This window comes from Lactuca virosa, chromosome 4, assembly GCF_052849685.1.
Source record: "Lactuca virosa cultivar CGN04683 chromosome 4, Lactuca_virosa_CGN04683_v6, whole genome shotgun sequence".
NCBI lineage: Eukaryota > Viridiplantae > Streptophyta > Magnoliopsida > Asterales > Asteraceae > Lactuca > Lactuca virosa.
This window is the reverse complement of record NC_136429.1, coordinates 307031752-307043486: the sequence shown is the minus strand read 5'-3', so window position 1 is coordinate 307043486 and position 11735 is coordinate 307031752. Positions and strand designations below refer to the sequence as shown.

Genomic DNA, 11735 nt, shown 5'->3' with positions numbered 1-11735 from the left:
CAGTCCATATGAGTTTGGATTTGTCATTATCCTTGTCTTGTGACTATGGTTTTGATGATTCACATGGATAAGAACACATACACCATAAAATCTAAGGGTCATAAGGTTTCTCTCCGATTCATGAAAATGATGGTGAGGAAACACTTCCACCAAGTAGATTTGAAGCAGATGGCAAAAGGTCTAAACAATTGAGACTATGATTACGGCATCCCTTTTCATAGTTCTGAAATTGTTTAGACACACATGCATGCTATCTAAGGAAATCTGAACTTTGGTAAGAAAGTCAATAAAGTATTGATTTCTAGAAGTCCAGCTGATTTCTGAGTACATGTCAAAGCTAGTGGGAGCATAAGTGTTATGCTAATAATCATCATGTTAGTGGGAGCATGATAATTATTGTTAGTGTTGCAAGTTAGCAATGTTAATTATAGAAAACAAAAGTTTCAATTCGTGAGGCTGCAGAGATTGAAAAAGTTGTTTTGCTATAATTAAGGGAGAGGATATACTTCATTTCAGTTCTAAAGGCTTAGATTGAGACCTTAATCATCTTTAGTCAAGAATATATATATGAATTTCATGTTGGATTGGTTCAACTTAAGGAAATTCTATATATTGCGTTCTCAAAATTCGATTATGATTACGACATCCCTCTTCATAGTCAAATTTTGAAAACATGGCAAATAAAAATATTGTAGCAAAAGACTGGTCTAGAATCATGTCTTTATGTGAGACATCATGAATCGTGTACCATTTGCTTTGGGTACAGGATCGATTGCATGTGCTATAATATTTGTCATTTCTAAATTTTTCCAAATGCCCAGATTCATTAAGAAGGGAAAAGGTCTAGAATTGGATATGACTAAAATGATTAAGCAATTGTCGAGGACAATCTGAGGTTTACCAAAGATTGGTTGCTCAGGGACAGTTGGAAGTATAGTGATAATTTTGGAAGGACCATATTGACATATTCTGAAAAGAGGCATCTCTTAGTCAGAAGTGATAGTCAAAATGAGAATATGGAGGTGTCTACATAGGTGGAAGTTATCTGTGTAAGATTAGAAAACTTAATGCAAGAAGCATGTCCAAAGCAATGTACTTTGAATATGAGACTTAGTTTCCATGGAGTTGATCTCCATTGGAATACCTTATAATGACTGTTGACAAGTCTTTGTGACTTTGTACATATTCATTACAGGAGGGTCAGTGCATATAAGTTTAAAATCTAAACAGATTTCGATAAATGATAGGAATTTGAAATTATCACATTTTTCGATAAGGATTTGGGAGTGTGAAATTAGAATCATTGAAATTATGTTCAATTGGTTTATTTCACAAAGTAAGGATCATAGACAAACATAGAGTGCATACTTGGTGTATGGCAAAGCTATTGTTTAAGAAAAACATAGTGTACATGCTTGGAGCATGGGACAACTAGTGTTTTTAATTCAAGTATAAAGTTGATAAAACCGAAACAATGAATAATGAGTAATCAGTATGGTGATAAATAAAAGTGTTTATTTATATTCATAGGGTTTGATACCATATTTGATTCATTTATTCTTGTGTTTCACTTTGCATGTTTTGACTTCCAGAATAACTAAGTCGCTCTTCCTGAATGATTAAGTTATTCAAACCATCCACAGTCGGTCATATGTTGGAAGTAGATATGAATCAAGACTGTCATGGGTTGGTTTGTAGAGGTCCAAGTTGGTGGACAAAGTGGTGCTACAACACTCATGAGTGCTCATAAGTTCTGAGTATTGGATTCAACCCGCGCTCATTTGAATCACTTCATGGATTTTATCACGAGTGATCATGAGACGATAATATCTTATATTCTTCAAACCTAGAGATATGAGTTGTTACTATGAGTTGGTTATACATTGATTGCACGAAAAAGTATTTGGTAACTCGATGTTATAAAATGTGCCTTTGTGTATGATTCAACAAGTAGTAGAACAAGCCATATGAGTCGAAGTTTATCCATTCCTTTTACCTTCGGGATAAAAGCGATATCTGTGGGCCCCTCGATGATTTAGCGATGACACATGTGAGTGCTTGGCCAAGCCAAGACTAATTTGATTTGTTCAATCAGTCAGTCATCATAAATCGAAAATCGAGAAACAACAAATGGACAGAGAGAATGATTATAATCCATGTCTCAGTCCATATGATATCTAGAATGGAGGAATATATGATCCCTTATCTAATGGACAAGTCATTGACAAGGTCAGAGTTCGACAGCGGCTTTAAGAGCTACGATTGCCAGTTAGGTTTTGAAGTCATACTCAATAATAGTTTTAGACTTATCCAAGTGGGAGACTGTTGGATTAATGTCTAAGTCCATAACTATATTTGGTATGTACTTGACCCGACCCGGCATGGTCCATTTGGGTTGCACTTCACCGGCACAATTTATATGGATAGTCTTTTGAGAATAGTATATTTATGATTTATATTAATATATTATAAGTTCTAATATATTAATATGGAATCATATTATTTAATTAGTATTGATCAAGAATTAATTTAGAATTAATTAAGTGATCAAAAAGAACTAATTAAATATGGACTCTTATATATATATGGAATGGGCCAAGTTCATTTAGGTTGGGCTAAGCTTTCATGGATGGTCCATGGAGCTTTTAACCCATGGATCCTATGTAAATGAAAGGTCATGGGTATTAGGGTTTGCATGGATGTAACCTTAATCTTCCATAATATATAAAGGGGTCCTTGGCTCACAAAATTGGCACAAGTGTGTGAAAATAAGAGTGGGCCGATTTTAGTATGCATACATATTCTCTCAAGTTCTTCCAAGGTGTTTTGGTGATTTGTGATTCCATTTGAGGCTTCCACACTATTGGGGCTAAGCTCTTAAAGCTTGAAGACATCAAGCTACATCAAAAGGTATGTCATCTAACTAGAACTTTGTAGTACAGGTGCTTCATAATATGCTAGTTAGGATGAAACCTTGGAATAGTTAATATTTGCATGTATAATAGAGAAAACATAGATCCAAGGTTTATAGGGTTGCATGTACACCATAGGAGTGTTAGAATGCTCAAAACCCAACAGAGTTATCTTTGCGATGGCCATCCCCAATGGGGATTTAATGGGGAGTTTAATGAGGAAAATGTGGTGATGTAGCAGTTAAATGGATGAAATATGTATTGTGGGATGGGTTTAATGAATGAGAGGTTTAATCCCCATTCAACAGTGGTATAAGATTTGCTTTTCTTTTTTCTTTTCTTTTTTTTGTTTCTCTTTTTTAATTTACTATAAAATCTTATTTTTTCTTTATTATTATTTTTTGTTTTTCTTTCTCAATTTACTATAAAAACTTATATTGAAAGTAACATTTAACATTTTTTTCAATAAACTATATATTATTATTTTTATGATTTATACCTTATTTTATTTTATATTCAATAATTTAATTTATTAAGTTACTTCATATTTTTTTTATTCTAAACGTTAAAAAATATATAAATCTTAAAAACATTTTAAAAAGATAACATCTTATTTATTATTTAGCAATTGTAACTTTGAATTTCTAATTAATGTAATATTCTAGTTTTATTTATTAATATTATTTATAAAAAAAATTAAAATGGTGATGTGGAAATCCATTGAACTCTTAAGAGTTTAATGGAATATAGAATTTAATAGGTTAAATGATATAATTAATTGAATGCTAATGAGACAATTCATTGAATTTTTAGGAGTTCAATGTATTGGAGATGACCTAACAAAATATATACACTAATATTTTAATGACATTTGAAAAATTTTGTTGGTACTAATATATATTTTTTTTCAATTGATATATTTATATGTATTGGTTATACCTGTCAAAAAATACTAAATACTTTAATTATAAAAATTGTTTACCTTCAAACTTATTGATTACCAAAAAAAAGGTGTGAAAACCAAAAAAACCTATAAGTATCAATTATAATAGAATTTTAACCATTTTTTATAAATTTATGAAAACTTATTTTTACTCAACCATTCACACCTACACAATAAAAAAGTAGGGACAATAAATCAAATTTCACTAGTACACATTTGCATACAAAGAGTAACGTGAAGGGTTACACTGTAAAAACTCACTTCTCCTTTTTAAGAAATGACACAAATAGTCAAATCATACACATCATCACAGAGATTCTCATCAGACGACCACTCTCACTTTTACCTCGAGATCCATTTACCGAAAGCATTATCGACGGCCACAATCTCTTTGTCCCAAACTCCCACACCCTCCTATAAGTGATACTTTTCACGTCCAGCTTTCTGTCACACGACATTATTACATTTTCATTTATTTCTTCTCCTTCTGTTGAATCAATGGAAGAGAGAATGGAGACTGAGCTGATATCGATACCGGCGACGCCACGGGCATCCACACCGGAGATACTCACACCCTCCGGTCAGAGGTCGCCCAGGCCAATGTCAAAGGAAGGTGGGAAGTCGTCGACGGCGTGGACACCGACGTCGTTTACGCCGAGGTTTCTTAGTCCGATTGGTACGCCGATGAAGAGGGTGTTGATAAACATGAAAGGGTATTTGGAGGAAGTGGGTCATCTGACTAAACTAAACCCACAAGATGCATGGCTTCCGATAACCGAATCTCGTAATGGCAACGCTCATTACGCCGCCTTTCATAACCTCAACGCCGGCGTCGGCTTTCAGGCTCTGGTTTTGCCCGTCGCTTTCTCTTTCCTTGGCTGGTAAGTATTTATCAGTTGCTCATAAATATCATAAATTCATAACTCGTATCTAAACATTTAGTCAATAGCTTTTATTGTCCCACCTGACACACACTGTCTTTATGTCTGGCGTCTCTAATCGCAATATATTCCCTCCCAAAACAGATAATAACAAACCTCCTTTCTAACATAATAAGGGTTTTTCCATATCCATAATCCATCAATGGATTTAGAACACATTATATGGGTTTATGCAGGAGTTGGGGAATTGTGTCATTAACTATAGCGTACTTTTGGCAACTATACACTTTGTGGATCTTGGTACAGCTTCATGAAGCAGTTCCAGGGAAGAGATACAACCGATATGTGGAGCTTGCTCAAGCAGCTTTTGGTAAATATATCACACCCATCTACATTCATAAATAGTTTAATAAAAAGCTTCACTTTTTAATCTTGATCATGGTATCATGTTTTTTTTGTTCAGGGGAACGGCTTGGGGTGTGGCTAGCACTATTTCCGACGGTTTACTTGTCTGCCGGAACGGCGACGGCGTTGATTCTTATCGGAGGCGAAACCATGAAACTCTTCTTCGAGCTTGTTTGTGGGCCACTTTGTACTTCAAATCCCTTAACGACAATCGAATGGTATCTTGTTTTCACTTCATTATGCATCGTGTTGTCTCAGCTCCCAAACCTGAACTCCATTGCCGGACTCTCCCTCATCGGAGCGGTGACTGCGATATTTTACTCGACCATGGTTTGGGTTCTCTCCGTTAGCCAACCACGGCCACCCAACATCTCGTATGACCCTGTCCCCTTGCCTTCGTTCTCAGCTTCCCTGTTTTCTTTCCTAAACGCACTTGGTATCATTGCCTTCGCTTTTAGAGGCCACAATCTAGTCCTCGAGATTCAGGTAATAAGTTTACTATACAGTCGAGATTTGCTCTTGTAAGCTTAAAGATATGAAGTTAATAACATTGACTTTATAATGGTAACCTTTTAGTCTACGATGCCATCAACTTTCAAACATCCAGCTCATGTGCCAATGTGGAAAGGAGCCAAGGCTGCATACTTCTTCATTGCAATGTGTCTGTTCCCTGTGGCTATCGGAGGTTATTGGGCTTATGGAAACCTTGTAAGTTTATAGAATTTGGGTTTATCTAATTTGTCAAAAGAATAACAACGCTGAAAATATGCTTTTCTTTTTATATAGATGCCATCGGGAGGGATTCTGAATGCGCTATTCGTATTCCACAGTCATGATATTTCAAGAGGGTTGCTTGCAATGACGTTCTTACTAGTCGTTTTCAGCTGCTTAAGTGGGTTTCAGATATACTCGATGCCAGTGTTTGATAGTTTTGAAGCCAGCTACACGAGCCGCACAAACCGGCCATGCTCTGTGTGGGTCCGGTCTGGTTTTAGAGTCGTTTATGGGTTTATTAACTTTTTCATTGGTGTAGCATTGCCCTTCCTTTCCAGTATTGCCGGTTTGCTAGGAGGGTTAACCCTACCAGTCACATTTGCATACCCATGTTTCATGTGGGTTCTTATCAAGAAGCCTGCAAAATATAGCTTCAACTGGTACTTCAATTGGACACTTGGATGGCTTGGTATAGCATTCAGTTTAGCGTTTTCGATAGGTGGAATATGGAGCATGGTCAATAGCGGACTTAAGCTGAAATTCTTCAAACCAAATTAACACTTAATGATCGATTGATTGTGCACTCGCGTGAACTTTTTAGGAAACTGTATGTTGTATGATTTGCAATATGCATTTAATCGTATAATATTCCTGATATAGTATATGCTGCTTCAAATCTTTAATTTTCCTATAACTATACTTTAGTCCATTTTAGAACCATGTTAAAAATAGCATTAATTATTATATATTGCAGAATTTAATTGAGATACAATAAACAAGGCAAAACCAAATTTGTTACTTGGATAAATGCATATGATAATAAACCCTAATTTCATCTATTGAATTATGATTTTAAGGAAGAAAATATGTGAATCGAATTGTCGGACAAGTGAAGTGGATGTATACTTTTCTCATTGAGATTTTCACTTTAATAAATAAAGTTTAAAGATCTTTTCCATTTACTATTTCAAGTTTGATGACAAACTCCTCGTTCATTAATTCAACCCTTACTTACTCTAGTTATTTTGGAAGTAAGTGAGGTAGTAGCCAAATTTTTGTTTTATGGTATGCCAAATAATTTAAAAAATATAAACTAGTAGCAAAATACGTTAAAAGATAATAAAATGAAACAATATACACATTTTTAAAGTAAATTGTTCATTTTAGTTGCACACGACGTTCTCTTACATCATTAAAATCATCTAAAATAGAGTCTAAACTAAAAATCTTAGCGATATCTTTCTCGATGTAAAGGACTAGACTATCAGCAATAAAATCATCATCCATCTTGTTACGTAGTCTATTCTTCACAATTTTCATGGCGGAAAATGCACGCTCAGTAGTCGCAGTAGACACCGAAAGAGTCAACACAAGCCGAATCAATCTGTCAACAAGATAGTAATGACTTGCTTTCCCTGTCTCTACCAAGCCTTGACATACTTCAACAATAGATGACAACTTTCCTAAAAATGGATGGTCCTTCACATAAGCTTCAAAGTGCTTCAACTGTAATTTTAGAACATCTATTTCCTGTTCTGTGAAATCAAGATAATAATATTTTTTTGCAAGTTTGCAAATAGAATCAGAGTTGAAGCGTTTATATCCCTCCTTTGGATCTAAAGCAAGACTAAGTTCTAAAAGCTCTACAACTCTTTCATTGAACCTTGTATCAATTTCCTATAACTGAAAATCAATAGTTTCATTAAATATATCAAAATGATAGTGATGCTCAATAGTAATATGACCTCCCTTCCTGTTGCTTCTCCCTTCAAAATCAGGATCTTTGAATTCAGGAATATCAATATCATGCTTCTTACAAAACTCAATGACATCATCAAGAAAAGTTGCCCATTCATTATCTCTAAGGATTTCAATCAGTTTCTTTGTGTGGGAGACAATTGTGATTGCACTTATGATGTCTTGAGATTTTTGTTGTAAAGCTTGACAAAGAGTATCAATAATTCCCAAAATTTGTTTCATCATATGTAAAATGAACACAAATTCAAAAAATGTCATTCTTTTTAACACGATACTAGGATCACCTTTTGTTTTATAATTAGAGCCTGCTTTTTATATGTTTTCCAAAACCGTACAAGTTGGATTATACATCCGAAGAAGACTGCTAATAGAAGTAAAATGTGAGCTCCAACGAGTGTCTCTGGCACGCTTTAAAGTACCAATTTGATTAGCCCCTTTACATGTATTTATTTCACCAGATTCTAACAATTCTGCAATTTCAGCAGCTTGTAGCTCATCTTGGCGTTTACAAGAAGTACCTATGACATTCACAATGAAAGATAAATTTTGGAAAAATTTATGTACAGAGCTTACTTCTCTAGCTGCGGCAACCAACGCAAGTTGTAACCGATAAGCCATACAATGTATATAATAAGCACATGGATAATCCTTAAGGAATAATGCTTGTAATCCCTTCCATTCACCACACATGTTGCTAGCTCCATCATACCCCTGTCCACGAAGATTCTCAACAACAAGCTCGTAAGAAGTAAGAGTTTCACATATTGAAGAATACAAAGTGGAAGATGATGTATCTTTGACGTGGACAAGATCAAAAAACCGTTCTTGTATGTAACCTTTCTTGTCAACATATCTAAGAACAATGGCCATTTGTTCTTTCTTACTTTCATCACTTGCCTCATCCACGATTATGCAGTATTTAGAATCACAAATATCTTCAACTATCTTTTTTCGTACTTTCTCAGCAAAAACATGTAAAATTTCTTTCTGAACATCAGGTGAAGTGTATTTCGCGTTGTCGGGTGCATATTTTCTAAAACGACACCTGCAACTTCTTCATTGTAAGAAGCTGTGTGCTTGATTAACTCAATGAAGTTACCACGATTTTTTGAATCAATCTTCTCATCATGCCCCTTAAAAGAAATCCCCTGATATTAAAGAAAACGAACAACATCTATTGATGTTTTCACCCTTAGCCTATTCTTTTCAATTTGATCAGCAGACTGTTTTTGCATCACTTTATCAATATGTACTGATTGATTCATCAACGTATCACAAAACCGCACAACATTATAATGCCGAGAGTTTGGTATATCTCCAATGTGTTTCAAAAATGAACAATGTTTCCCTTTAACTTTGTTCCAGTTTTTAAAACCATTGGTTGTAAATGCATCATGACCATTATGGGTATTTGATTCTTCAAGAAAAATATAGCAATAAAAACAATATGCTCTATCTTTAGTTTTAGAGTACTCAAGCCAAGGAAAGTCGGAATACCATTTAGATTAAAAACGTCGTGGATGACTTTTTGACCCAGATGGAGGATATTTAGGCAATACAGGTTGATGTGGCCCCGATCTTAAGTATCCTCATCTAATTTCATCCTTCATATTGGCTGCATATTTCCATATAGGTAGACGTAGGCCAGGATCATGTTCAATAGAACAAAAGGTAGGATTCTCAACCGTTGAAAATGGTGTAGGGATCTTAGCTATTGAAGATGGTAGAGGGTTATCATCTTCTTGAGGTGATTGAGGTTTCTCAACCGGTAATGATGATGATGACGTGTTTTTTTCTTCGTCTCTTGGTAAAACATTACGCATGAAAAATGAATCCAATATTTGTTGCTTTTTTCCCATTGTTCAACGAAATTCACTAATCACAAAAAAATTCAATTACAAACATAATCTTATATTTGTATACAAAGCAAACTTATATGTAATACAATAACACATAATACAATTATTCATATAACTATTTCATAGCAACAATTAACAACCTAATTTATAAAAAAACATACGAATATACGATAAAAATGTAAAATCAATACAAACCTCAATGTTAAATTGGTCAGAACTAAGTCAATTATAAATTATATACGATATAAATAAAACAAATTGATTAATTAAGATAAAAAAAAAATACAAACCTGTGACACAATGGAGAATTGCGTTTTATTGCTATAAAAAACTGAAACGACGAAATTGAGATGCCGGCAAAAAGGGTTTCCCTAATGTAATGAGAATTTGCTCCTCAATTAAAAAAAAGAAAAAAAAACTAAAGAAACTTAAAAGTTGCAGAGGGTGGGTGGGCCACTGTAGCCCAAAATTTGCTTTCATTAAAAAAAATTATATATATATATATATATATATATATATATATATATATATATATATATATATATATATATATATACTCAAGTTATGTAGGGTGGGTCATGGCCCACTCTTGCATTTAATTAGCTCCGTCCCTGGGTAGAGCCGATAATGGGTCGATCTGGGTAGAGTTCGGGTTCAACACATTTATTATTTGGGTTGAAGATTTCAACCCAACCCAACCTTTTTATTTAAATGGGTAGAAGTGAGTCTACCCTGCAAAGCGGCTTCTCGCTTATCCCCATTTGGGAATGAGGTCCAACCCAATCCAACCTCATGCTCAGGATTTTCTGCTAACTATCCCTATTGATGGTCTTGGCCAGTATATGTCTCCTGTGGAGTACCGAACTATCCTTCGTTACCTCCTCATTATTCCCCTATTCCCAATTGACGACATATGCCCAGTTTGCCGCAAGGCATGTTTGGATACCTTTGTGGAACATGCGGTTCATTATAGAGAGCTCCTTGGTTTCAAGTACATACATGATGTGGTTCGGGATGTTCTCTTTGATGCTTGTCGGCGTGCTGGTATTTCTGCGAAGAAAGAAGCGTCAGTGAACTTTTTGACGGACCCGCAGGATGGAAGGTCCACACTTAGACCGGCTGACATTTTGGTCTGTGGATGGATAGGAGGGAAGCATGTGTGCGTGGATCTTACTGGGGTCTCTCCTCTCGTTGGTTTGGGGAGCCGGGGTTTCACAGCAGGGCATGCCGCTTTGAAAGTCGCTGCGTGCAAAGTGGTAAAGCACGAGAATGCATGTATAGAAAATCAACATGTGTTTATACCTTTTGCATTCGATACATTTGGTTTTCTCGCACTAGAGGCAGTGGAGCTCCTCAACATAAGGGTGTAATTTGAACTTTTCAAAACTAGGGTTTTAAAATTTAAAATTTCAAAAAATTAACCTTTTAATCAAAAAATTTTAATTCCAAAACTTGAGGGAAAGTTTTGAAACATTTCAAAACATTAGGGTTTAGAATTTAGATATTCAAAATTAAACTTTTAATCAAAAATTTAAATTCCAAAACTTGAGGGAAAGTTTTGAAACTTTTCAAAACATCAGGGTTTAGAATTTAAATATTTCAAAATTAAACTTTTAATCAAAAATTTAAATTCCAAAACTTGAGGGCAAGTTTTGAAACTTTTCAAAACTATCTAGATCAAATTACAAATAATTAAAATTAATCAATAATTGGTAATTATCTAAATTTGACCTAATTCAATTTCTTACTAGATAATTCAAAACAAAATTACAAATAATTAATATTTATCTTAAAAAACTAGTAATTATCTAAATTTTAACAATTATCTTCTATTTTGGTAAGGATAACCATCAAATATTGATAAAATTCGGATTTTATTAATGAAAAACGTTTTTTGTAATTATCCCACAACAAAATAGATCAAAATTCCGAAATATCCTCTGTCTGACCCCAGGACTCGCCGAGTCAGGGACTGGACTCACCGAGTTAGCCTTACTCGCCAGTTCATTAACTGACTCGCCGAGTCAGTCAGGCAGAGGACCAAAAACTTCGATTTTCAGGCAATGAATGATTAAACAAGCATCAAATACATCAAACAAACAGCATAGGCTCTGATACCACTGATGGAATTTGAGCACTACATCATTCCTATGGTGTACATGCAAACCCTAAATCTTTGGATCTAGTTTGTCTAATGAACATGCAATAATCATCCAAAGCCATAAACCCTAGATCTAGCATACAATAATCAATATTATCATAA

General features: G+C 34.6%; 2 protein-coding genes across 2 annotated transcripts; one reads left to right on the top strand and one right to left on the bottom strand.

Moving 5' to 3' along the window:
* Nucleotides 1-4237: 4237 nt before the first annotated feature.
* Nucleotides 4238-6517, top strand: LOC145108453 (lysine histidine transporter-like 8). The gene is made up of 5 exons (XM_079045479.1): nucleotides 4238-4736; nucleotides 4973-5106; nucleotides 5200-5627; nucleotides 5718-5849; nucleotides 5928-6517. The coding sequence occupies exons 1-5, from the start codon at nucleotides 4354-4356 to the stop codon at nucleotides 6411-6413; spliced, it is 1563 nt and encodes a 520-aa protein (XP_078901605.1). The 5' UTR covers nucleotides 4238-4353; the 3' UTR covers nucleotides 6414-6517.
* A 496-nt stretch (nucleotides 6518-7013) lies between these two features.
* On the bottom strand, nucleotides 7014-9472 carry LOC145106034 (uncharacterized). The gene is made up of 7 exons (XM_079043082.1): nucleotides 9253-9472; nucleotides 8804-9030; nucleotides 8659-8761; nucleotides 8234-8569; nucleotides 8033-8131; nucleotides 7601-7795; nucleotides 7014-7498 (listed from the first exon to the last, which is right to left on the bottom strand). Exons 1-7 carry the CDS (start codon nucleotides 9470-9472, stop codon nucleotides 7014-7016), a joined length of 1665 nt encoding a protein of 554 aa, XP_078899208.1.
* Nucleotides 9473-11735: the final 2263 nt, after the last annotated feature.

What these genes read in the sequence shown, in the direction of transcription:
- LOC145108453 (XM_079045479.1), top strand. Translation starts at nt 4,354, where the DNA reads ATGGAAGAGAGAATGGAGACTGAGCTGATATCGATACCGGCGACGCCA. An exon ending in ATCTAGTCCTCGAGATTCAG is followed by an intron (nt 5,628 to 5,717) that starts GTAATAAGTTTA and finishes GTAACCTTTTAG; the next exon opens with TCTACGATGCCATCAACTTT. An exon ending in ATTGGGCTTATGGAAACCTT is followed by an intron (nt 5,850 to 5,927) that starts GTAAGTTTATAG and finishes CTTTTTATATAG; the next exon opens with ATGCCATCGGGAGGGATTCT.
- LOC145106034 (XM_079043082.1), bottom strand. Translation starts at nt 9,472, where the DNA reads ATGGGAAAAAAGCAACAAATATTGGATTCATTTTTCATGCGTAATGTT. An exon ending in TTACAATGAAGAAGTTGCAG is followed by an intron (nt 8,570 to 8,658) that starts GTGTCGTTTTAG and finishes TTGCTGAGAAAG; the next exon opens with TACGAAAAAAGATAGTTGAA. An exon ending in ATGTGCTTATTATATACATT is followed by an intron (nt 8,132 to 8,233) that starts GTATGGCTTATC and finishes TGAATGTCATAG; the next exon opens with GTACTTCTTGTAAACGCCAA.